Source organism: Salmo trutta, chromosome 22 (genome assembly GCF_901001165.1).
Source record: "Salmo trutta chromosome 22, fSalTru1.1, whole genome shotgun sequence".
NCBI lineage: Eukaryota > Metazoa > Chordata > Actinopteri > Salmoniformes > Salmonidae > Salmo > Salmo trutta.
This window is the reverse complement of record NC_042978.1, coordinates 28,617,942-28,642,321: the sequence shown is the minus strand read 5'-3', so window position 1 is coordinate 28,642,321 and position 24,380 is coordinate 28,617,942. Positions and strand designations below refer to the sequence as shown.

Genomic DNA, 24,380 nt, shown 5'->3' with positions numbered 1-24,380 from the left:
TCCTCCATGTTCTCCTCATGTGCTCTTAGTCCCATCCAACACTAACGTTCCATAGAGACTCTGTAACCACATGGTAGTGGTTGAGTCGTTAGTGTAGCATCCATCCATGCTGCTCGTCCCTCCAGCCCCACAAGGGGTGCTGTCAGTCTGACGAGGAAAACGGCAGGCGTACCATGATCTGGCCACAGACTCGTCCAAGCAGTGAAGTGGTTTTGCTCTGTCCTCGTGAGAGGAGTGGAGGTGTATGGGCGGAGGATGAGGAGGGTTCGAGATAGGGGGTTGCGAGGAGGAGTCTTTGGGTGGTCTGAGAGTCTGTGTTCAGGTGTGTTTTCCCCCCACTCTCTCCCTCTCTTTAGCAGGCTTTTGGCTTCTCCAGGCCTTTCACAGGAAGCTGTCTTCCACCAGCTCTGAGTCCAGACACATCTCATCCAACAGGCTGATGTCCTCCAGGGTCTCTCCTTCTCTCTTGGCCAGCGTGAAGCTGGAACCTGTCTCTATGGCACTCTCTTCAGATGTCTGAGAGCTTCACAGGACAGAGAGGAACAGGTCAGTGTTACTAAACAGTTAAGTGTGTGATAGGGTATAGTATACAGGAGGAGACCATTAATTAAATATAAAGGATATCTATCTTGTTTGCTGCGTGTTTGCATTGGGTAAACAGAACTAACACATGTTAGGTTGTAAAATGGTGTTATCAACCTATACCACATATAACAATCTGAGATTGAAGATACACATGTCTGAGATTAAGGTGGTAGCCTACCTGTGGCGGTTCCTCTTGATGTACTCATCATCAGACAGAGGGTCCAGGTCGGGAAGGGGGATAATGTAACCGCTGTCAGAGCTGAGGCGCTGCTCGTCGAAGCCACTCTCCCTGTCCTTCAACTTGTCCTGACTCTTATAGGTGATCCCAATGTAGGCGTCATCACTCTCCACCTGGACCCTGGTCACTGCTGGATGGTCACTCTTCAGGAACTCATGGCTTGCCCTCTCGAAGCACTGCACAACAGAGAGAAAGCCCAATGAACATCAACCTACAGTATCGAGGAGCATTGGATCATAATGTCTACAGTACCATGCAGAAAACGTAGCTATATGTCTAACCATTCTAAAAAAAACAAAAGTGATGTGCATGTAAATAAACCATTTTTGGCCTGGAGTACTGAATAGTTATTTACTGCTCTGGTACCTCCAAAGCAGTAGCATCCCCTTCATAATCACAAAACATAAATCACTTCAACTCATAAATCAATCCTAAAACAGATCTATCAGTTGAACCAGTTGAACCAGTTGAACTAGCTGTCAGTGGTGTGTGTTCTCACTCAGTCAGCCTGGTAGTGATCTCCCATCCCACCCCACCCTAGCCCAGCCAACCCAACCCCAGCCTGAGGTGCTAAAACAGGAGCCAACTCCTCCACTCTCTTGGACCAGCAAAGCAGAATAGTGGGGGAGGAGGAGGTTTGATGTGCCATGTGTGGCGTGCTGTTTAATAGGCTCATTATAGTTAGCCTAGCCGGTGGAGGGGAGGTGGAGGAGAGACCTGGGGCTGCTGCTGCTGACTGTATCATTACTGTGGTTGGGGCTGGTCACTGACCGCCAGCTGGAGCATTAGCACTCTAATCATCGCCAGAGCTGGGCTTTAATACAACGGAAATGCACAGTACTCAGTGCCCACAGAAACAGCCTCAACTGGCAGAGCCCACAGAAACACACTACACTGGCAGCGTTGGGGGAAGTGGTTGGAGTTTGTGAGCCTGGTTTTAGATGAACTTCAATTTGTTAGTACTGTAGAACTATAACAAGCCATTGCACTTATACATACACTTATACAAGTGCATTGGCTAGGAAAAGTGTGAGAAAGGGATGGAGAAAGAGGATGGTTGAAGCACTTACTCCCTTCCTGTGTAAAAATAGGATAGGTCAGGTAAGGTAAAAGGGGGATGAAACTGATTAGAAAGGACAAGAAACATTAAGAGGGAGGAGTAGGTCCAAACGTTGGAGGTCAGGGTCAGGAATTAAAGAGAGAGGGACATTAGAAAGCAGGTGTGAGGAACCCTGGGAGAGATTGTAAGGCCAGGGGTCATACTGAAGAGACGCTCACCCTCTTGTAGCCGGAGGGCAGCAGTGAAGCCACACTCTCACTCAGGCTGAGGAAGGAAGGCCTCTTCTCAGGCTCACTGTTCCAACACTTTATCATCATCTCATACCTGGAGGAGGGAAAACACTCTAGTTAAACAGAGAGAACGGGACAGACAGTACAGGGAGTGAAACGCCATGGTATAACAGTCATATCATTGTATTGTATATCACAGTTTAGTACTGTGCATCAGACATTCACAGCAGTAGTAGCGTTCCATAGTATTTGCATGACATATGGGACAATGTTATCTGATCCAGTGTTTTAAAAATTGTTTTGGCATAAAAAGTGTTTCAACATAATGTACACAACACAATGTAGAATTATATAAAAAATATATGTACATACACATCAGCGGGGGCGTGCTCAGGTTTGGCCATCCTGTAGCCACTCTTGATCTTGTTGTAGAAGCTTGAGTCCACTACCATCCCTGGGTATGGGGTGCCACCTTTAACACAAACACACTGCCATCAGTACACCAGCAAACAGCAGTATCACTGTCAACACTGTATCTACACACTGATCTGGAGTCAGATGTCTCCTTAACATGCTTCTCAAGATGTGTCTTTGTCACAGATTTGGGGTCAGCTGAGCCTCACCTAGAGAGAAAATCTCCCAGAGGAGGATGCCGTAGGACCAGACATCACTGATGGTGGTGTACATGTTGTCAAAGATACTCTCAGGAGCCATCCACTTCACTGGCAGGAAGGTCTATGGTCAACATACACAGCAGATGGATCAAACACACTGCGCTCATTTAATGGACACTACAATAGTGGAACATAATGGAGTGCTAACATAAACAAGCAGGATACAGTGAGGGAAAAAAGTATTTGATACCCTGCTGATTTTGTATGTTTGCCCACTGACAAAGAAATGATCAGTCTATAATTTTAATGGTAGGTTTATTTGAACAGTGAGAGACAGAATAACAACAAAAAAATCCAGAAAAACACAAGTCAAAAATGTTATAAAATGATTTGCATGTTAATGAGGGAAATAAGTATTTGACCCCTCTGCAAAACATGACTTAGTACTTGGTGGCAAAACCCTGGTGACTTAGTACTTGGTTGGCAATCACAGAGGTCAGACGTTTCTTGTAGTTGGCCACCAGGTTTGCACACATCTCAGGAGGGATTTTGTCCCACTCCTCTTTGCAGATCTTCTCCAAGTCATTAAGGTTTTGAGGCTGACGTTTGGCAACTCGAACCTTCAGCTCCATCCACAGATTTTCTATGGGATTAAGGTCTGGAGACTGGCTAGGCCACTCTAGGACTTTAATGTGCTTCTTCTTGAGCCACTCCTTTGTTGCCTTGGCCGTGTGTTTTGGGTCATTGTCATGCTGGAATACACATCCACGACCCATTTTCAATGCCCTGGCTGAGGGAAGGAGGTTCTCACCCAAGATTTGACGGTACATGGCCCCGTCCATCGTCCCTTTGTGAAGTTGTGAAGTTTAGTCTTAGTCTTCTTGTGAAGTCCCCTTAGCAGAAAAACACCCCCAAAGCATAATGTTTCCACCTTCGTGTTAGACGGTGGGGATGGTGTTCTTGGGGTCATAGGCAGCATTCCTCCTCCTCCAAACACAGCGAGTTGAGTTGATGCCAAAGAGCTCCATTTTGGTCTCATCTGACTACAACACTTTCACCCAGTTGTCCTCTGAATCATTCAGATGTTCATTGGCAAACTTCAGACGGACATGTATATGTGCTTTCTTGAGCAGGGGGGCCTTGCGGGCGCTGCAGGACTTCAGTCCTTCATGGTGTAGTGTGTTACCAATTGTTTTCTTGGTGACTATGGTCCCAGCTGCCTTGAGATCATTGACAAGATCCTCCCGTGTAGTTCTGGGCTGATTCCTCACCGTTCTCGTGATAATTGCAACTCCACGAGGTGAGATCTTGCATGGAGCCCCAGGCCGAGGGAGATTGACAGTTCTGTTGTGTTTCTTCCATTTGCGAATAATCGCACCAACTGTTGTCACCTTCTCACCAAGCTGCTTGGCGATGGTCTTGTAGCCCATTCCAGCCTTGTGTAGGTCTACAATCTTGTCCCTGACATCCTTGGAGAGCTCTTTGGTCTTGGCCATGGTGGAGAGTTTGGAATCTGATTGATTGATTGCTTCTGTGGACAGGTGTCTTTTATACAGGTAACAAGCTGAGATTAGGAGCACTCCCTTTAAGAGTGTGCTCCTAATCTCAGCTCGTTACCTGTATAAAAGACACCTGGGAGCCAGAAATGTTTCTGATTGAGAGGGGGTCAAATACTTATTTCCCTCATTAACATGCAAATCAATTTATAACATTTTTGACATGCGGTTTTCTGGATTTTTTGGTTTTTATTCTGTCTCTCACTGTTCAAATAAACCTACCATTAAAATTATAGACTGATCATTTCTTTGTCAGTGGGCAAACGTACAAAATCAGCAGGGGATCAAATACTTTTTTCCCTCACTGTACATGTCTATGCTTAGGGGACACAAACAGCCAGTATGGTCATAGAGAAATACTCACACTGCCTTTGGAGACATAGTTGTTGTCATGCATGATGTCTCTGGCCAGGCCAAAGTCACAGATCTTCACTATTTTCCCCTGAGAGAGCAGGACGTTCCTGGCAGCCAGGTCCCGATGCACACACTGTACCGCAAAACAAGACACACAGAGAATTAATTTAATCTCAATTCAGAGAAACCATTTGTATGTTCTCCCTTTCCATTTATTCTTTCTTTCCTCCTCATGTTTTACAGGGTGGCTTTATATCAACAGGCCAGCCTAAGAGACAGCCTTGACTGACCACTCCTGGCCAGGGGATATTCTGGGATAATAACTAGGAGGCTGTATGAGGAGCTTATAGCTCCTCATTCTTTGTACCCAGTGTAATTCCAGCCTACTGGGTGTTCTATATAAAGAGCTGGCCTGTCTCCTGAGCAGTGAGCTCAGCCTTCACAGGGCCGCTTATCACACATCCCCTGATTTAGCCAACCTCTTGGCTTTCACAGCTGTCATCAAGCACAACAGCAGCCCACAACCTGCCTGCCATCATTACCGTGGTTACCACTGGAACATACAGACGGCAGGGTTGACGTGGCAACCGACCCACTCCCTGTTGTGTACCAACAGAGAGGTCAGAACAAGCTTGCCAGTGACACTAGCTTCTGCTAAGCCAATGGAATCATGTGACCATCACTTCCTTCCTTCGATGCAAAGTCAGGCCAATAAAAGATGGCTGTGGCATCCTAGGCTCACTTCTGTATCTCTGGTTGATATATTCTGGAAATTCCCTTGGTCTCTCCTGAGTTAGGTAAATCAGCTTTTAGTTTTCTTGCACCTTGTTTGTGTAAAAATCTAATAAATGTTGTTAAAGTGGATGTTTGTTTTGTTTCTTTTTACCTATATTTTAATTGGGAAGACATATTGAGACCGAGCTCTCTTTTACAAATGCGCCCTTTATATACACAACATAAATATACACATTATACCCAACCTACATATATACATTAAAATACAAAAACACAGTCATGGGAAGCACAAATAAAACATCACAAATGACAAAGAAAAAAAGTTACATTCCTCCACATATAAGTCCCCAATTAATACTTTAAATTGCCCGAACTGCACCAGAACATCAAGATGAAATGTACAGCCTGATTTGGTGCCTCTAGGGCAATTCACAAAGCTGATTAAGGACCTTATTACTGATGAATGCATTTTGTTTTTCTTTCTGCTTACATTTTGTATTTATATTTTGATGTGTGTAATTTCTGTAATTCAGGGCTCATCTGTAAAAGAGACCTTGGTCTCAGTATAGCTATTGTATTGTATGACATTGGCCTGTTATTCCCAGCACACTGCACTGCCCTAACATCATGTCCCACAGAGCTCCAGTCATTCCCAGCCCACTGCACTGCCCTAACATAATGTCCCACTGATCTCCAGTCATTCCCAGCCCACTGCACTGCCCTAACATCATGTCCCACTGATCTCCAGTCATTCCCAGCCCACTGCACTGCCCTAACATAATGTCCCACAGAGCTCCAGTCATTCCCAGCCCACTGCACTGCCCTAACATCATGTCCCACTGATCTCCAGTCATTCCCAGCCCACTGCACTGCCCTAACATAATGTCCCACAGAGCTCCAGTCATTCCCAGCCCACTGCACTGCCCTAACATCATGTCCCACTGATCTCCAGTCATTCCCAGCCCACTGCACTGCCCTAACATAATGTCCCAAAGAGCTCCAGTCATTCCCAGCCCACTGCACTGCCCTAACATCATGTCCCACTGATCTCCAGTCATTCCCAGCCCACTGCACTGCCCTAACATAATGTCCCACAGAGCTCCAGTCATTCCAAGCCCACTGCACTGCCCTAACATCATGTCCCACTGATCTCCAGTCATTCCCAGCCCACTGCACTGCCCTAATATAATGTCCAACAGAGCTCCAGTCATTCCCAGCCCACTGCACTGCCCTAACATCATGTCCCACTGATCTCCAGTCATTCCCAGCCCACTGCACTGCCCTAACATCATGTCCCACTGATCTCCAGTCATTCCCAGCCCACTGCACTGCCCTAACATCATGTCCCACTGATCTCCAGTCATTCCCAGCCCACTGCACTGCCCTAACATCATGTCCCACTGATCTCCAGTCATTCCCAGCCCTTGGTCCCACTCACATTCTTAGAGGACAGGAACTCCATGCCTCTGGCCACTTGGTAGGTAAAGCTGAGAAGGTCTGTGGTGCTGAGGCCCTCGTTGCCGTCTTCTGACAGCAGGCTGTCCATCTCATTATCTGGATCAGAAAAACACACATATACAGACATTTAGCTTCAGTCTGTCTATGAGTGAGTGAATAAAGTGTGTGTTTGTATGTTTATGTGCATGTAAATATAGAACTGGCTGCTGTAACCTGGCTTTTCCTAATGGGAGGGAGAAATAGGCGTTATTATGTGTCTGCTACAATTACCCTCTCTATATAATTACAGGCTGGACCCCTCAACCAACCCAACCAGCGCTGACTAAAACCCTGCGCCGAGAGAGAGAGAGAGAGAGAGAGAGAGAGAGAGAGAGAGAGAGAGACTGTTCAACTGTGTACTCACCACCCTTCTGTGATGGTGGGTGGTCATATTCAGACCTCTGGATATCAGAGTACTTGGAGGCATCACTCATCTCCAGCATGGGCACGTACTGCGTGGTGTCTGCCTGCTTCATCTCCATGTAGTCTCCTTTACCACTTTCAAAGGACAGGATCACATAGCTGCAGGGAATGAGGGAGGAGGTTGGTAGAAAGACAACAACCATGGTAGAATCACCCCTCTCAAAGGACACCCAATGTATATACTGAGGTTCCCCCTACAAAGGGTGCAGTTGATGGTGTGGTCACTTTGAGATGTGGTCATTGTGAGTCATCTGTCAACACAGATCAGCAGAGCAGACAGGAGCAGGCAGGCCTCTCCCAGTGTTTCCCCCATGCTCGTCTGGACAGAGACCATTAACAGGTACCAAACAACAGTCATGATTAGGCTGAAAGCCGAGCACCACTTCAGACACAGATTTGATTAGTGGAAGACGCCTTCCTCAGCCATGAGGAAGACTGGGGTAGGGTTACGTTATGTTACTGAGAGCCTGCTGTAGAGTGCTGTCAATGAGACAGAATGACTGAGTGGGGGGAGAGGGAGCAGGGACTGAGGAGGGGGAGCAGGGACTGAGGAGGGGGACACACCAAATAGGAGGTGTGTGTGCGTGCTAGTGCATGTGAGTGTGCGTGCCTGTGCCTGGGTGCGTCCGTGCCTGTGTGCATCCGTGTGTGTTTCTGCAGCTGATCCTATGTCTCTTTACCTCCTGCTGCTCTCGTCTGCAGGGTTTATGCCAAAGATGTCCAGGTCTTTCTTGGTCTTCTCTGAGTGCAAGCTGAGGAAGCTTTCTCTGTTCTTGTGCAGGTAGTTGACCAGGTCTCCATAGAAGCAGTACTCAGTGATGATGTAGGTGGGGCCTGCATGGGAAGAGAGGAGAGAGAAAGAGACACAAGTGTCAGTCCGCTGGCTTAACTTATCAGAGGCTCATGAAGGCTAAAAGCTACGCCAAGAGGGCAAGCCTTTGCACTCATAAAAACACTATTAAAATACCACACCCACCAACGGCCCAGAGAGTAATGGCAACCGCCTTTCTTGACTGTCAAAACCATATGTGTGTGTTTGAGCATATCTGCAGCGGTGGAAAAAGTACCCAATGGTTATACTTGAGTAAAAGTAAAGATACCTTAATAGAAAATGACTCAAGTAAAAGTGAAAGTCACCCAGTAAAATAAAAGTAATTTCTAAAATATACTTAAGTATCAAAAGTAAAAGTAAAAGTATAAATCATTTCAAACCCCTTATATTAAGCAAACCAGATGGCACCATTTAAATTTAAAAAAAATTACAGATAGCACACTCCAACACTCAGACATAATTTACAAACGAAGCATTTGTGTTTAGTGAGTCTGCCAGAGGTAGTAGGGATGACCAGGAATGTTCTCTTGATAAGTGTATGCATTGGACCATTTTCCAGTCCTGCTAAGCATTCAAAATGTAATGAGTACTTTGGGTGTCAGGGAAAATGTATGGAGTAAAAAGTACACTATTTTCTTTAGAAATGTAGTGAAGTAAAAATAATAGTAGTCAAAAATATAAAAAGTAAAGTACCAAAAATAGTAAAGTAAAGTACCTAGAAAAATGACTTAAGCAGTACTTTAAAGTATTTTTACTTAAGTACTTTACACCACTGCATATCTGTAAGTGTGAGTGTGTGTGTGTGTGTGTGTGCATGTGTGTGTAGTCACCTGACTTGGTGCAGGCCCCCAGCAGGTTGACGATGTTGAGGTGAGGGCCCAGGTGAGTCATGATCTTCAGCTCTGACATCAGGGCCTGTTTCTCACTGGAGCGGGCCGTGGCTGCAACGCCAAACAGACAAACAATCACTCAACCTTCAATCAATCACACCGCATCTATTGGTCAATCACACACAATCAATTCATCATCAACAAGATCCATCAATGACTGCCATTGTTTCATCAATCACAAAGTAAGCTGTCTGTGGTCAACTCTATAGCTGTCTGTATAGCTGTCTGTGGTCAACTCTATAGCTGTCTGTATAGCTGTCTGTGGTCAACTCTATAGCTGTCTGTATAGCTGTCTGTGGTCAACTCTATAGCTGTCTGTATAGCTGTCTGTGGTCAACTCTATAGCTGTCTGTATAGCTGTCTGTGGTCAACTCTATAGCTGTCTGTATAGCTGTCTGTGGTCAACTCTATAGCTGTCTGTATAGCTGTCTGTGGTCAACTCTATAGCTGCCTGTATAGCTGTCTGTGGTCAACTCTATAGCTGTCTGTATAGCTGTCTGTGGTCAACTCTATAGCTGCCTGTATAGCTGTCTGTGGTCACCTCTATAGCTGTCTGTATAGCTGTCTGTGGTCAACTCTATAGCTGTCTGTATAGCTGTCTGTGGTCAACTCTATAGCTGTCTGTATAGCTGTCTGTGGTCAACTATAGCTGTCTGTGGTCAACTCTATAGCTGTCTGTATAGCTGTCTGTGGTCAACTCTATAGCTGTCTGTGGTCAACTATAGCTGTCTGTGGTCAACTCTATAGCTGTCTGTATAGCTGTCTGTGGTCAACTCTATAGCTGTCTGTGGTCAACTATAGCTGTCTGTGGTCAACTCTATAGCTGTCTGTGGTCAACTCTATAGCTGTCTGTGGTCAACTCACGTTTCAGCATCTTCACAGCCACCTTCATGACGGGCTGGGAGCGGCTGAGTCCATATGCAGTTCCCTCCACCACCTTCCCAAACGCCCCAGAGCCCAGGACACGACCTGCAGACACACCAGACATGGCACACGATCAGTTAACATGGAGGGTAAACAAATACACAAACATAGACAGACAGGCAAACACACACACACACACACACACACACACACACACACACACACACTCTCAAGCACTGACTCTATGCACACACACTGGACTCTACCCACACACTCATACTCCAACACACAGATACCTACAGAGTACATATGCCCACACAGACACATAAGATGCGCACACATGCATACTGACGCCACACACACACACTTTCACACTCACCACATACGCTGCTGCTACTGTCTATCTATCCTGTTGCCTAGTCACCTTACTCCTATCTATATCTACAGTACACAGTTACCTCAATAACCTCGTAACCCTGCACGTTATCTCAATACTGGTACTCCCTGTATATAGCCATGTTTACTTGTTATTGTTATTCACTTTGTATTTATTCCTTGTGTCACTATTTCTATTTTATATTTTGTATCTTTATCTTTTACTCTGTATTGTTGGAAAAGGACCCATAAGTAAGCATTTCACTGTTAGTCTACATCTGTTGTTTACGAGGCATGTGACAAATAAAATAAAATGTTACTTGACACACACGTCTGCCTCTGCCCTCTCATCTGTGACTTCCCCAGTTCCCCAGTGAGTGAGATTCCCTTTGGTCGGTGAGTCACAACCCAAACCCAGGCAGCACGCCCCAGCCTCCCCTTTCTGCCAGGCCAGATGGCCTTATCACATCCTCACTTCAAAGACCAGAGGGAGACATCCAGACCACAGCCTGACTAGAACACGACACCCAACCATGATGATGTGACACTCTGACCAGAACATGACCACAGTAAGACCACGGAGAGAGGAAGCAGTGCAGTTGGCTCTCACCCAGTACGAGCCCATCGCGAGAGAACTCCCATCTGGAGTCATAGGGCAGCTGCATGGGGTCCACGTAGATGTACTCATGGCCATCAGGGCTCACTGACTCTATCACCCTCCAGCGGATCTCATAGCGAGGCTTCTGTAGGACAGAGGACATAGATAAACAGATCCATACATTGGCTCTAGAGCAGCGTTTCCCAACTCCAGTCCTCTAGTCCCCCAACAGTACACATTTTGGTTGTATCCCAGGGCAAACATACCTGACTGAACTCATCGAGGGCTTGATGATTAGCTGACAAGTTGAATCAGGTGTGCTTGTCCAGGGCTACAATTAAAATGTGTACTGTTGGGAGTACTGGAGGACCAGAGTTGGGAAACACTGCTCTAAGACAAAGTGTAGGTGAGTGATTTAATGAGTCAATGAGAGAATGAGTCAGTGAGTGAGTGAGCCAGTTTGTGCGTGTGTGAGGGGCAGTGGTGATCTGTTGTACCTGTTTCCAGATAATGACCAGGACAATGAGTGAGATGATGACAATGACCAGCAGCACCAAAACAGCAGCAGTTACAGGCAGCTCAGAGTGGGGGCCTGTTCAGGAGGAGAACCACCACACACACATGAGATGGAGAGCACAACATGGAGAAGTCAATGTAAGTCAATATGGGAATGTTAGTTTGATGAATTATTTGAAGAACCCAACATGAGGTAAAATATTAAGAACTTCAACATGGCAATCCAAATACCCTATTTAAGTAGCATAGTTCAGCATGGTGCCTCACACCCAATAAACCAAGCCAGTGGGGCCTCCAGATTATCAGGACCAAAAGGTCTGCTGAAGGGTTTAGGGAGAGGTGCGGGGTAGGGGGGCACAGCTTGAGGGGCCAAATGTACTAAGCTACCTGGGCTTTACATTTCACAGTAAAAGTATCCCAGGCTAACACACATCTACACAATGAAAGTCTGTGATCAGCTGCCCTCCCACAGACAATTTACCAGACAGCTACCTCAACACTGACAGCCCAGCCCAGTCTCTTCAATGCCTATCACACATCAAGTGTCACAAAGGGACGCAACTACAGGAAGAAACTAGCTATTAAAAGAGGAGACTAAAGCAGGAAGAAAATATACTGTAGCAGGCAAACTAAGATACTGTGAATCTAGTCACCACACTATAACAACCATTTCTGTTGTACAGGGCCTATAGAAAGTCTACACCTCCTTGGATTTCTCCACATTTTATTATGTTACAAAGCGGGATTCAAATGGATTTAATTGTCATTTTTTGTCAACGATCTACAGAAAATACTCTGTAATGTCAAAGTGGAAAAAAATGTCTAACATTTTTTAAAGATGAATGAAACATAAAACAATAATATACCTTGATTATATAAGTATTCACTGCCCTGAGTTAATACATGTTAGAAACATCGTTGGCAGCGATTATAGCTGGGAGTCTTCTTGGGTAAGTGCGCTTTGCACACCTGGATTGTCCATTATTCTTTTCAAAATTCTTCAAGCTCTGTCAAGGTGTTGGGGATCATGACTAGACAGCAATTTTCAAGTCTTGCCATAGATTTCCAAGCAGATATAAGTCAAAACTGGTAACTTGGCCACTCAAAACTGGTAACTTGGCCACTCAAAACTGGTAACTTGGCCACTCAAAACTGGTAACTTGGCCACTCAAAACTGGTAACTTGGCCACTCAAAACTGGTAACTTGGCCACTCAAAACTGGTAACTTGGCCACAGGAAGATTCACTGTCTTCTTGGTAAGCAACTCCAGTGTATATTTGGCCTTGTGTTGTAGGTTATTGTTCTGCTGAAAAGTGAATTCCTCTCTGTGTCTGGTGGAAAGCAGACTGAACCAGGTTTCCTCTAGGATTTTGCCTGTGCTTAGCTCCATCTGGTCTCTTTCTATCCTGAAAAACTCCCCAGTCTTTGCCGATGTCAAGCATACCCATACCATGATGCACCCAACACCATGCTTGAAAACAAGGAGGCAGCTACTCAGTGATGTGTTGTGTTGGATTTGCCCCAAACATAAAGCTTTGCATTTAGGCCAAAAAGTGTATTTCTTTGCAGTGTTTTTTTTTCCAGTATTACTTCAATTCCCTGTTGCATACATATGCATGTTTTGGAATCTTTTTATTCTGTATATTTGTATTCTTCTTTTCACTGTCATTTAGGTCATTATTGTCACCACAATGTTGTTGATCCATTTTCCATCCATTGCAGCCATTGAAATCTGTAGCTGTTTTAAAATTACCAATGTCCTCATGGTGAAATTCCTAAGCAGTTTTCTTCCTGTCCTGCAGCTCAGTTCAGAAGGACGACTGCATCTTTGACGTGTCTGGTGGTTTAATACATCATCCACAACATAATTATTACCTTGCCCATGCTTAAAGATATATTCAATGTCTGATGTGTTATTTTTACCCATCTACCGATCACTGCCCTTCTTTATGCGACTTTCTATAGGCCCTGTAACTGAGAGAGGAGGTGTGTAGACTTTCTATAGGCCCTGTAACTGAGAGAGGAGGTGTGTAGACTTTCTATAGGCCTTGTAACTGAGAGAGGAGGTGTGTAGACTTTCTATAGGCCCTATAACTGAGAGAGGAGGTGTGTAGACTTTCTATAGGCCCTGTAACTGAGAGAGGAGGTGTGTAGACTTTCTATAGGCCCTATAACTGAGAGAGGAGGTGTGTAGACTTTCTATAGGCCCTGTAACTGAGAGAGGAGGTGTGTAGACTTTCTATAGGCCCTGTAACGGAGAGACGAGGTGTGTAGACTTTCTATAGGCCCTGTAACGGAGAGAGGAGGTGTGTAGACTTTCTATAGGCCCTGTAACGGAGAGAGGAGGTGTGTAGACTTTCTATAGGCCCTATAACTGAGAGAGGAGGTGTGTAGACTTTCTATAGGCCCTGTAACGGAGAGAGGAGGTGTGTAGACTTTCTATAGGCCCTGTAACTGAGAGAGAGTAGGTGTGTAGACTTTCTATAGGCCCTGTAACGGAGAGAGGAGGTGTGTAGACTTTCTATAGGCCCTGTAACTGAGAGAGGAGGTGTGTAGACTTTCTATAGGCCCTGTAACGGAGAGAGGAGGTGTGTAGACTTTCTATAGGCCCTGTAACGGAGAGAGAGTAGGTGTGTAAGTGTGACTTTGTGAGTGTATGTCTCACCTTGTGACACCAGCTTCACCTCCCTGCTAACGGCGGCCATCTCGTTCCTGGCCAGGCAGCGGACGGCCAGAGTGTTCTCAAGACGCACGAAGATCACCTGGCTCTCCAGCTGGTTGTCCTGGTCGATGTGCGCTTCCACAGTGATATCTGTGTCGTTGGTTGGCAGGGGCACCCACTGAGACGAGTCGTTGGCACAGCTGGACAGGGGAGGAAGGAAGAGCAAAGACACGAGACCTGATAGCATGACATTATCACATTGGGCATAGTAGCATGTGAAGTGGCCAGGTAGAGGTGAACAATGTACAGTAGGTGTATTTTAATTTTAAGGAAGAAAACTGGCTATTGTTGGAGTGAAAGTGAGAGAACGGAGAGATGAAGAGGAAGAACGTGGGGTTGTGAGAGGGTATCCTTACTGTTTTATGTTCTTGCAGATGAACCACTCCACCTCAGGAGTGGGCATGCCTCCAGCGATACACACTACAGACTGGCCTGAGGCTGAGCCATGGTGGAGGTCCATCAGGTCCACAATGACTGCAGGTACTGGACACAGACAGAGAAAGAACAGGGGGTCAGACCACAATACAGACAGGGACAGAAGAAGTGAGGAAGAGAGAGAAAAAAAAGAGAAATAGAGAAAGGGGATCAAAGAGAGATGGTTAGAAAGTTATGGGAGTATGGGACCACAGGTGTCAGTGAGATAAAGGTAAATGAAAATTGAGGGGTTGGAGCATTCCTCTGCCTCACCTTTGACCTGCAGGCTGAAGCTGTGGCTGTGGGTCTGGTTCCCGTTCTGCACTCTGATGGTGTAGTTCCCACTGTCCTCCTCCTTGGCCCGGATCAGGGTCAGAACACTCTGGTACCTACAGAGACAAAACACCATGTATGGTTACACTCTAATCTCACGCGATCGCTGTTAAGTCTGTCATGAGAGACTAGTTCCAATCTAACATCTCACCACACCACACCTTAATAATAGACATCTGAACATCCTAGGTGAACTGGGGAACCTGTTATTAGCCACAGAGTTGAATGTGCAGGACAGTGGTTTATCATATCTCTTCAGTCAGTGTTGAGTCATGTTAGAGGAAGTTTCACCTGGTCTCGCTGAGCTGCTGGAGGCTGGTGGTTATCTCAGCCGCCACATAGTTGAGGGGGAGGCCATCTTTGAGCCATGTGACCTGGGCGCTGGGGAAGGAGTCGATGTTGGCCCGGAACTCTCTGCTCTCATCCAGGTCTGCTGACTCCTGAGAACTGAACACAGGGCGCAGCGACACAAATGGGCTCTCTGTCAGGACAGAAAATGGAGAGAGAACCATTAATTAAATATGTACAGGTCACAGCTAGTTAAAACAATCTACCAGTTCAAGCAAGATGATAACCCAAGATTATTGCCTTGTTACTATGTTAATAAACAGTGACAAAAACGTACCATAGACAGTGATGGCCAGCTCCTTGGTCTGGCTCTCATTGCTGATGATGTCAGTAATGGAGCAGGCGTAGATGCCACTGTCTTTGGCTGAGGCCTGGGGGACAGTCATGATGTACTGGATCTCCTGGTCCCTCTTATTCTCGCTGACCGACTTCAAGCCACGGTTCACCTGACACACACAAGTTAGACCCATTTATAATCAAACAAACAAATGCATTTTCAAATGAATCAATTAATATGCTCTCCAAGAAGAGAGTAATAACTATGTACAGTATGTGCTGTTGTTTACCAGCTTTCCAGGGTACTTCCAGTGGTCTTCCAGTATCTCAGACCCCCGGGCCACACAGGTGACAGTGATGGTGTCTCCCACCAAGAGAGCAGTCTTCTGGGCCTTCAGCTCCACACGCAGCTCTAACCCCCCTGCCCAGCCATGGACGATGTACTCCTCACTGAGGTGCTCCTCTCCATTGATGAGGGCCTTACAGACATAGGTTCCTGCACTGAAGAAGCCCACGGCGCCCCTCTTGCTGTCGTAGACAGTCATGGGCACGGCCTGCTGGGTATCAGTGTTGACCAGGGTCACATTGGCACTGGGGTCCGACACGCGACACTGGATCTCCATCTCATCATGACCATTCAGGACGTGGTTGCCAAAGGGCACCAGAGAGGGGACAAAGGGCACCTCTGGATCTGAGGGGGTGAGAAGAGGCCATGGTAAGTTTCTAATCATTCAAACTTCTTACATAGATTTAACTCTAACACCGCAGTGATGTCTTCCCTTTACCTGGCACATATATGTAGATGCTGCTGTCCTCTCCCTCCTCAGTGGAGTTCCCTCCATTGTAGAAGCAGGTGTAGAAACCAGTGTTTGCCACAGTGGCGTTCTCTACGGTAACCGTGGTGACGAACAGGCCGCTGTTGTCCTCCTCTGTCTGCTCTGATAGGTAGACGGGTGTTTCCCAGGCCAGCTCGGCCTCACCCCTGCAGGTCAGAGTGAAGGGGGTGTGGAGGGGAACAACCATCTCCTCTCTCTGGGGGAACAGCACTGGGGCTGAGGCTGGCTGGAACAGCACTGGGGCTGAGGCTGGCTGGAACAGCACTGGGGCTGAGGCTGGCTGGAACAGCACTGGGGCTGAGGCTGGCTGGAACAGCACTGGGGCTGAGGCTGGAAGCCACACACACAGGCAGACATATGGTCAGATTGAGGATTATTCTGAGATAATACACGCACACTGACACATTCACAATTCCTAACACATTTGAACACATAAATGCATGTTCACACACATGTAAAAGTGCATTTTCACTTGGCTTGAAGTTATTCTCACCTTTCACTTTGAGGGTGAAGGAGAACTGGGCAGTGTGAGGGTTGCTGAGGACCATGATGGTGTAGTTACCACTGTCCTCCTCTAGTGGCTGCCGAAGAGTCAGAGTGCTCTGATGCCTGAGAGATGGGCAGAGAACCACTTAGCTCAGTCCAGCACACACCACACAGAGGTCCACAGACACACAAAAAAACAGCTTTGCTATAAACAGCTGTTATGATCTTACTGGTTCCCCTCCAGTCGGCTGGTCTTGGTGAGGAAGTAGCTGTTCTCAGTGATGGCGATACCGTCTTTCAGCCAGGTGACTTTAGGAGCAGGGAAGGCTTCAATACTGATGGTGAACTCTGTCTCCTCCATCATACTGACAAACTCCACCACTCCAATCCCACTGTGATCCAACATCACAAAGGTGTTCTCTTCTACAGAGAGAAGGGTAGAAAAGAGAGGGGAGCAGAGGGAGAGGTAGTGATGAAGAGTGGGGTAAAGTGAGAGTGAGTGAAAAAAGAAAGAGAGAGTGATAGAGAGGAGAAACAGAAGGAAGGATGAGAAACAGAAAAAGATAAATGAAATTCTGGCACACATCTGTTGAAACCATCCCATAAAGCATTGGGGCTGTTGAAGCCATCCCATAAAGCATCCCTTCCCTCTAGCACGTCATACTGACACTGATAGGCAGGATGAATTAACTCTACGCTTTTATGTGAATTCAAGAGGACTACTTTTAAAGACTTATTCCAAGAAGTATCAGATGGACCCCAAGTCGTTTCTGTTTAATACATTTACAGCAAAGTGGTATTGGTAGTAAAGAGTAATGCTGTTGAAGGATAAGCAATGTCTTGAGTGAAATTGACTAGTGATAGACATTGTGCATGTTTTCAAAATGAGTTTTTGATTGGCCATAAGGAGGTGAGTGTACCGAAGACAGTGACAGCCACCCTGTTGGCTCTGATCTCTCCACTGAAGTTGTTGGTGATGGAACACTCATACACCCCACTGTCCTGAGAGGTGGCTGCTGGGATACTGAGGGTGTAGACCACTCTATCAGGCAGAGTCTGTTTCATCTGGACTGCATGCACAGCCTAGATAGAGGAACAAAAGGAAGGAAGATGAAATACACTATAGACACACTCACACACAAATACACACACACACCGTCTATACCCATCTCTCGGAAATAAAATATCTTGTCTCTATGCTCTTCTCCACCTTTTTACAGGTAGCTCAGTTGGTAGAGCATGGTGTTTGCAACGCCAGGGTTGTGGGTTCGTTTCCCACGGGGGACCAGTACAGGGGGAAAAAATGTATGAAATGTATGCATTCACTACTGAAAGTCGCTCTGGATAAGAGCGTCTGCTAAATTACTAAAATGTAAAAAAAATCTAAAATGTAGAGATGAATTCTGTATGTCAGAGCATTATGTCTCTCTATTGGTCTGTGAGCTGATGGTGAAAACATGTGCTGGTCCACAGGAGATAAATCAGGACCCCAGGGCCTTTAAATGCCTGTAATTGCAGCTGAGACCAAAGCCAGGAGTCCGGTGCTCTTCTTACCCTAACTGTCTCTGGAAAAGGGTTTAGGGATCCCACCACTTAAACATACGCTCTGTCACAACGTGCTGCAGGGATTACTGAACAGTGCACACACACACCAAGACTATCACTTCAGACAATCCACTATCTACACTACCATCTACACTGACATACAAACTTAAATTAACTACATTTATGTTATATTGGTTATATCGGCGGGCAGGTTTAGGGTCATTAAATACTGTGTGGATGAAGGGCAGGTGGGTGGCGGGTGGGTTGAATAAAGAAAAAACAATACCTTTAAGAAATCCATAAATGTATCATTCTTGTGCACTTTATATCTATAGGCAACATTGAGGTTTTTCTTTCATTATTTTAGGCTATCTGACATTAGTGCATAAGTCTAAACTTTAGGACCTAACTGTATTCGTGCCAAATAGCCTACATGCTAATCGCCAAATGCTTTTGGGAATGGGCAGAAAAGGTTCATGTCGATCTAAGGAAGCAAATAGGATAATGTCTGAGATTTATTCAATAAGAGAAAAGCTGTGAAATGGAGAGTTGAAAATAAAGAGAAGGGAGGGCCAGAAAAGTCATGTTTGGGAAAGATTTGGTGAAGTGGTAAAAGAGGATGATAGCAGTGCTGGCAATGTTGTGTGTGATGATTGTGAGGCGCTATACAAATTCCACAGTCACAAAACGGGACTTCAAATAGGCCTATGGCATGTCAAGGGAACTGTATCCTACTGTTCAGATGAGTTAAATGGAAACTGAAATCTGGACACTGACTGTAAGTCTATAACCTCTCACATAGACTTAATATTAAATCCTGCAGAATTAAGCATTTATTTAAGTAAAACGATACAGCAAATGTAAGCAACATTTTTACTTGGGAACAGGAGTGGAGAAATATGATTTATTTATTTCAGCATCTTGAGAGAATGTGAATATGCAGTTAGATAACGTCTGCAGACGTGCTGTCTTTATCAGCATCATAGTATGACAACCACATAAAATATTCATCCAAGCCGAACTGAAAACTTATCAGAAACATGTTGGGTCGTTTTCACAGATTCTTTTATTTAATTTGGAAATTTTGCACTAAAAATCTTTCAATTATTTTCTTATTGCATTTTCTCATTTTGAGTTATTGCATTTTTAGTTATTACATTTTCTATAATTGAGGCTGTTCTGAGGGAAAAGGGGGGGGTTGGACAAATGTTTTTGCCTGCACTAAAGATGTTCCTATTCTGATTTTACAGGGGGTGCTGCAGCACCACTACTTCGCGCTGCTATGGGGGTGAGGCCTTGCCTGTTTCCTGGGGTGGAGCCACTGCTGCTGGTAGGGCAGTCCTGGAGGTGCCACACAGGTGATGTTGAAGGGTTCCCCCAGTCTTACTGCCTCTTCACTGGCCTTCACCTCCACATGGACGTTCTCCATCTCTGTACAGACCACCAGGGGAGGGAGGAGCAATACGGTCAACAGGGACCATATGGTAATCTACAGGCCTCTGCATGGTATCCCCCTCTCTGAGTTAACTGCAGGCTGATGCCATCACATTCTCTCTGTCTGACTACAACTATGTGAAGTCATCTCCCGGTACTAATGACATGATGTCATCTCTCTCATGCAGTGAGACCACCTCATCTCTCTACCACACACACACACACTCTCTCTCTATCTCTCTCTCTCTCTCACACACACACACACTCTCTCTCTATCTCTCTCTCTCTCTCTCACACACACACACACACACTCTCTCTCTATCTCTCTCTCTCACACACACACACACACTCTCTCTCTCTCTCTCTATCCCTCTCTCTCTCTCAGTAGTAAACAAGTCCAGGGTGTTAATAGCTGGCCTCAATATCATCCCCCTTTCTGGGCCTAATGCTTATTCAATCATGTCTCTGCTCTAAAGCATGAAAAAGAGATGACAGCTTTTTTTAACCAATGTGATATTAAAACTAAGCAGCACAACCATTTGTCATCAAACAAATCATGCACATCTGGACTCCTTACGTTTGTTGGCCTCCACGGTGTAAGTGTCACTCGTCATTGTCATGCCGTTCACGGTGGTCTCACAGATGTACAATCCAGCGTCCAGGTTGCCAATGAAGCCGATCTTGTTCTTATAAACTGCGTCCACCTCTACTCCACTGGGAGCGCTCTTTAGGACCACCTGGGATTGAGGGTCTGACACCCTGCATGGGATGATGGTTCTATTGGGATAGACTGGGACTAGCATGCGGTCTGACTCCTCAGGCACAAATGGAATCTCGGGATCTGAGGAACAAGGCAAGAACATGGTTGTTTGGTCAAAAAGCTATCAATATGGGAATTCATATAATATATTTGAATCACAGAGCATGGATATGACAAACAATTTCACCATATTTACCTGGGACGAAAACGTATATGAACGCATCATTGGCTACGCCATCCACCTCTTCATCGCCCTCTTTGTCTTGGTATTTGCAGGAGTAATATCCGGTGTGTGTCACAGAAGCGTTGTAGATGAAGAGCGTGGAGGTGTAATATCCAGGCAAAACGAATGTGTCGTCTGGTAGGGGCTCGACCCAAGCAACGTTCCTTTTACCGGTGCAGCTGATGTTGAACACGGAGAGCGGCTCGAGAACAAACTCATCTTCAGTTGATACAATGGTCGGTGTGGCCAGCCCGCGGGTAACTAATGGAAAACACAAGTTCACTGAATGTCGATAGTGTTTTCAATACAAAACATTGGACAGGTTTGTAACAGTGATAAAAACACATGTCGAAAGGAAAAGGCGATTTAGGTGCGCTGGCAGATTATTTTCAGGTTATAAGAACCAAGAAACATTTTTACATACTTAAATTAGTTTCTTACCTGATAACAACCCAAACAAGAAAACCCCAATGATGAGACATGTCTTCATTTCATCCATGGTCACGGATGGTTAATTCTGCTGGAAGAGTTTAAATACTTGCACGTCAGACATGGTTCCACCAGATGTTGCAAAAACAACACTAGTGTCTGTCTAAGCTTAGAGAAAATGCGTTGATTTATGGGAGAAGATACCCCTGTCTCCACTACCTAAGCCTTTTGGAAAACATTGCAATTGAATCAATTAAAATCAATAGAGGGACTTTTACTGCTCCAGCACAGCAGTAAAACTGACTGGCTCTATACTGTCTCCAACTATAGCCTACTGTGGCACACCGGGTCTTGTAAAGCGCACATTGAGTAATCTTGTTGAGCAGGGATGATGATTGCACTGGTTTGGTCTCAGAAGATGTTTATAAAAACGTTGGACATGGTTGAATCAGCAAAGTGGCGCAAACGTCCATTTTTTTGCCAAGAAGAGCTGGAATTCAATTTAGGCTCTGAAGTCACTAGGGGGCGACATAGCTCACTTTCGCCTGCATCAAGCAGTCATCTGTGGGCTGTAACTTCTTTCTCCAGCAGGAAAGTTACATTATTGTTTGTCATTTCGCCGGAAATGGAATAGCCTATTTCTGTGGCAATGGCCAGGTATAGGCCTAGACTACAAACATGCCAACTGTATTAGGCTACTGTATAAGCCTATAGAGCTATAGGAATTGTGCGGTCTAGCAGCGTCAATCAACACAAATTGTAAGTACTATAAAAGTTAAGTAGAATCGAAACAGAATTTCAGGATTGATTCTGATGTTTCAGTTAATAAATATGTTTGCATCTTGACTTATTCACTGCAACATCAAATCTAGACATGGCTACCATAGGCTTGTAAACCAAGCAACTCGTCCCAACTAACTTTTTAGGCTGTTAAAGAACTCGTCCATCCAGGTTTAATCGTGCTTGCTGTCATGGTCTGTGGTCAACAGACATTCCTCTGGTACGAGCGTTATCTCTTTGTCTGGTGCGCGGGACCCTGGATTCCATCAACGTACGAGCCGAGAGAGACGCAACTCCAAACATAGGCGCGCTCAAATCTGAAACGTTTATATACCTACCAGTTTTACTCTAATCTATTCAATAGAAACACTTAGTTTAAACCTAGTTTGTGACTATAGGATAATTATTTTACATTTTCTTCTAATTGTTATATCCCATTGGCTCGATTAAAATACATTATTTTAATCCATAATCAAAATCCCTTTTGTCTCAAAACGTTTGCTGCTACTTTTAACAGTGTAGGCCTAAGTGATTCATTTGAGGTAGTCAGCTCTATCTCACCCGGGACTGGCTAATTATCCCTGGCAAACCAAACCCAGGGTTAGAGAGGGACTATAATTAAGAGATCCCTCTCTGAAGAGAAGTCTGTATAACAAATATTCGCGTGGGAATCCTGATACACTTTGACACGTTTGCGCATATTTTCTATTCCAGCCGAGTGTGCAAATTTAGGGCTTGTCAGTCTTCTCCTTTTCTCGCCCCAACAAAACACTACAGTCCCAGCAAATGTGCAGCCTGCCAAAAGCCCCCTTCTGCTGGGCTTGACACTTTGGAGCAACAGCTGAGAGATGGTTGATCAGCTCTCTGTCCTCCACAGACACTTAAACTGTTAAATTCAATCCCCCATGTGCAGAATTGATTTCCATGGGAATATAGCAGAGAGATGTAAATATAGCATTTTGAAATGAAGAGGATGGTAGGGGCATTGGGACAAGCAATAGCTACACCCGGAAATGTCCACGGCAGTGAGTTTCACTGACGGAAAACTTCAAAATGGGTATCTAACTTGACCGTTACATTCGTGCAGCGCGCAACTCTATTCTTTTGCAATCTTAACAAATATGCATACATATTTTGTTCATGTTATATTGGCCATCATTAAATTGTAGGCAAATTATGAAGAATTATCTTGGGGGCAAATGTAGGCTATTTGGATTTTGTTTTCTGGTGCACTGAAATTCCATCCATCCAGGAATGGGTTCCACTCTATAGGCTACCATCTTTCTACTTTTGAATTCCGTTCGGCTACAGCTTGCGTCCAATCTCAGAAAGCAAATGGCAAGGCACAATATTCCATTTAATGAAATCCAATTTCCAATGTGTTTTCCATTAGATATCAAGGCAGGCAGCAGCATCCCACAATGGACCCTCAGTCCTAGAGGTGACACCTCCAGCTGTGAGGCCGAAATTGAGCGCTTTTATCCAGCCGAGTCAGCGACATCTCTCCGCTTGGCATCCGGAGGTGAGACCATATGTTTCATGGAAAACTGAATCCCGTTCAAAGCATAATTCATTATGCATAACGCATACCCTGCAAACCAATGCATCTTCAAAGTTTCAAGGAGTTTGCTGGAACGTTTCCTCGTAGCGAAATTAGGCTAATGAAAGCCCCCAAAGTGTGATGGATGGATCAAGTCAGATTAATAATTTCTTCTCGTTTAAAGTTTTCACAATATGGTGCTATCCTAATAAGAAGCTAGGCTATTTCGTGAATATTCACTAAGGAGGACAAATTGAACTAGCCTAAAAGTGTCCAGTTGGATAACCTTTTTATTTTTGCAGATTTGAAATTCTCTCAATTGATAGCCTTATTGAGAAAATAACAGTTAGCAAAAACAAAAAATATTTGCTAATTTGGTTTAAATACAAACCTCTTAAATTCCCTTGGATTATGTGTCTTGATTTTAAATCCCAATAGAAAGAAATCAGGAGCATAAAAGCGCTCCGGTCGGCTCAGTGAAGGCTCCTCTACACAATTGTGTTGCAGTGGTAGTAATCCTATGGCCACGGTCCTTCACTGTGAGAGTCAGCATATGTGCGCCCCTCCGTCTGCGTCCACGGCCGCGCTCACAATGCGCTTGAGCTACAGCGACCAGTAATTGATTCAATGTTACAGCCCATCCTTCCCCCAAAAAAACTAATCATCTGGCTCAAAGTAAATAACTCTCAGGAAATGACCCCCCTCTCCTCCCCTACAGGAGGCTCCAGCTCTGGGGTTCCTTTCAAAATAAGAGTCCTGTTTTCTCAGTGAGACTGGAGCTGGACTCTGCTGGGCAATGATGTAGGAAAGAGGTACGAGAAATACATATGCACAACAATCCTGTGTCGAGCGTATTTTCGAAGAAAAGCAAACGATATAACTTATCA

At 45.2% G+C, this 24,380-nt stretch overlaps 1 protein-coding gene across 1 annotated transcript in view; it reads right to left on the bottom strand.

Moving 5' to 3' along the window:
• The window catches only part of LOC115158529 (platelet-derived growth factor receptor alpha), a 24,208-nt gene extending 56 nt beyond the window's left edge, over positions 1–24,152 (bottom strand). The window contains exons 1-28 of the mRNA XM_029707600.1: positions 23,885–24,152; positions 21,186–21,264; positions 20,718–21,005; positions 20,339–20,602; positions 19,628–19,758; positions 17,703–17,865; positions 17,013–17,205; positions 16,790–16,905; positions 16,246–16,560; positions 15,751–16,151; positions 15,462–15,630; positions 15,128–15,317; positions 14,777–14,892; positions 14,446–14,572; positions 14,033–14,229; positions 11,349–11,443; positions 10,864–10,996; positions 9,879–9,983; positions 8,955–9,065; positions 7,973–8,126; positions 7,234–7,391; positions 6,811–6,926; positions 4,648–4,770; positions 2,737–2,848; positions 2,486–2,585; positions 2,102–2,207; positions 764–999; positions 1–523 (exon numbers count right to left, since the gene is read on the bottom strand). The exon at positions 1–523 is cut by the window's left edge and continues 56 nt beyond it. Coding sequence (XP_029563460.1) covers positions 382–523; positions 764–999; positions 2,102–2,207; positions 2,486–2,585; positions 2,737–2,848; positions 4,648–4,770; positions 6,811–6,926; positions 7,234–7,391; positions 7,973–8,126; positions 8,955–9,065; positions 9,879–9,983; positions 10,864–10,996; positions 11,349–11,443; positions 14,033–14,229; positions 14,446–14,572; positions 14,777–14,892; positions 15,128–15,317; positions 15,462–15,630; positions 15,751–16,151; positions 16,246–16,560; positions 16,790–16,905; positions 17,013–17,205; positions 17,703–17,865; positions 19,628–19,758; positions 20,339–20,602; positions 20,718–21,005; positions 21,186–21,243 — 4,419 coding nt within the window. The 5' untranslated portion in view covers positions 21,244–21,264; positions 23,885–24,152 and the 3' untranslated portion in view covers positions 1–381. The remainder of the gene's footprint in view (positions 524–763; positions 1,000–2,101; positions 2,208–2,485; positions 2,586–2,736; positions 2,849–4,647; positions 4,771–6,810; positions 6,927–7,233; positions 7,392–7,972; positions 8,127–8,954; positions 9,066–9,878; positions 9,984–10,863; positions 10,997–11,348; positions 11,444–14,032; positions 14,230–14,445; positions 14,573–14,776; positions 14,893–15,127; positions 15,318–15,461; positions 15,631–15,750; positions 16,152–16,245; positions 16,561–16,789; positions 16,906–17,012; positions 17,206–17,702; positions 17,866–19,627; positions 19,759–20,338; positions 20,603–20,717; positions 21,006–21,185; positions 21,265–23,884) is intronic.
• Positions 24,153–24,380: the final 228 nt, after the last annotated feature.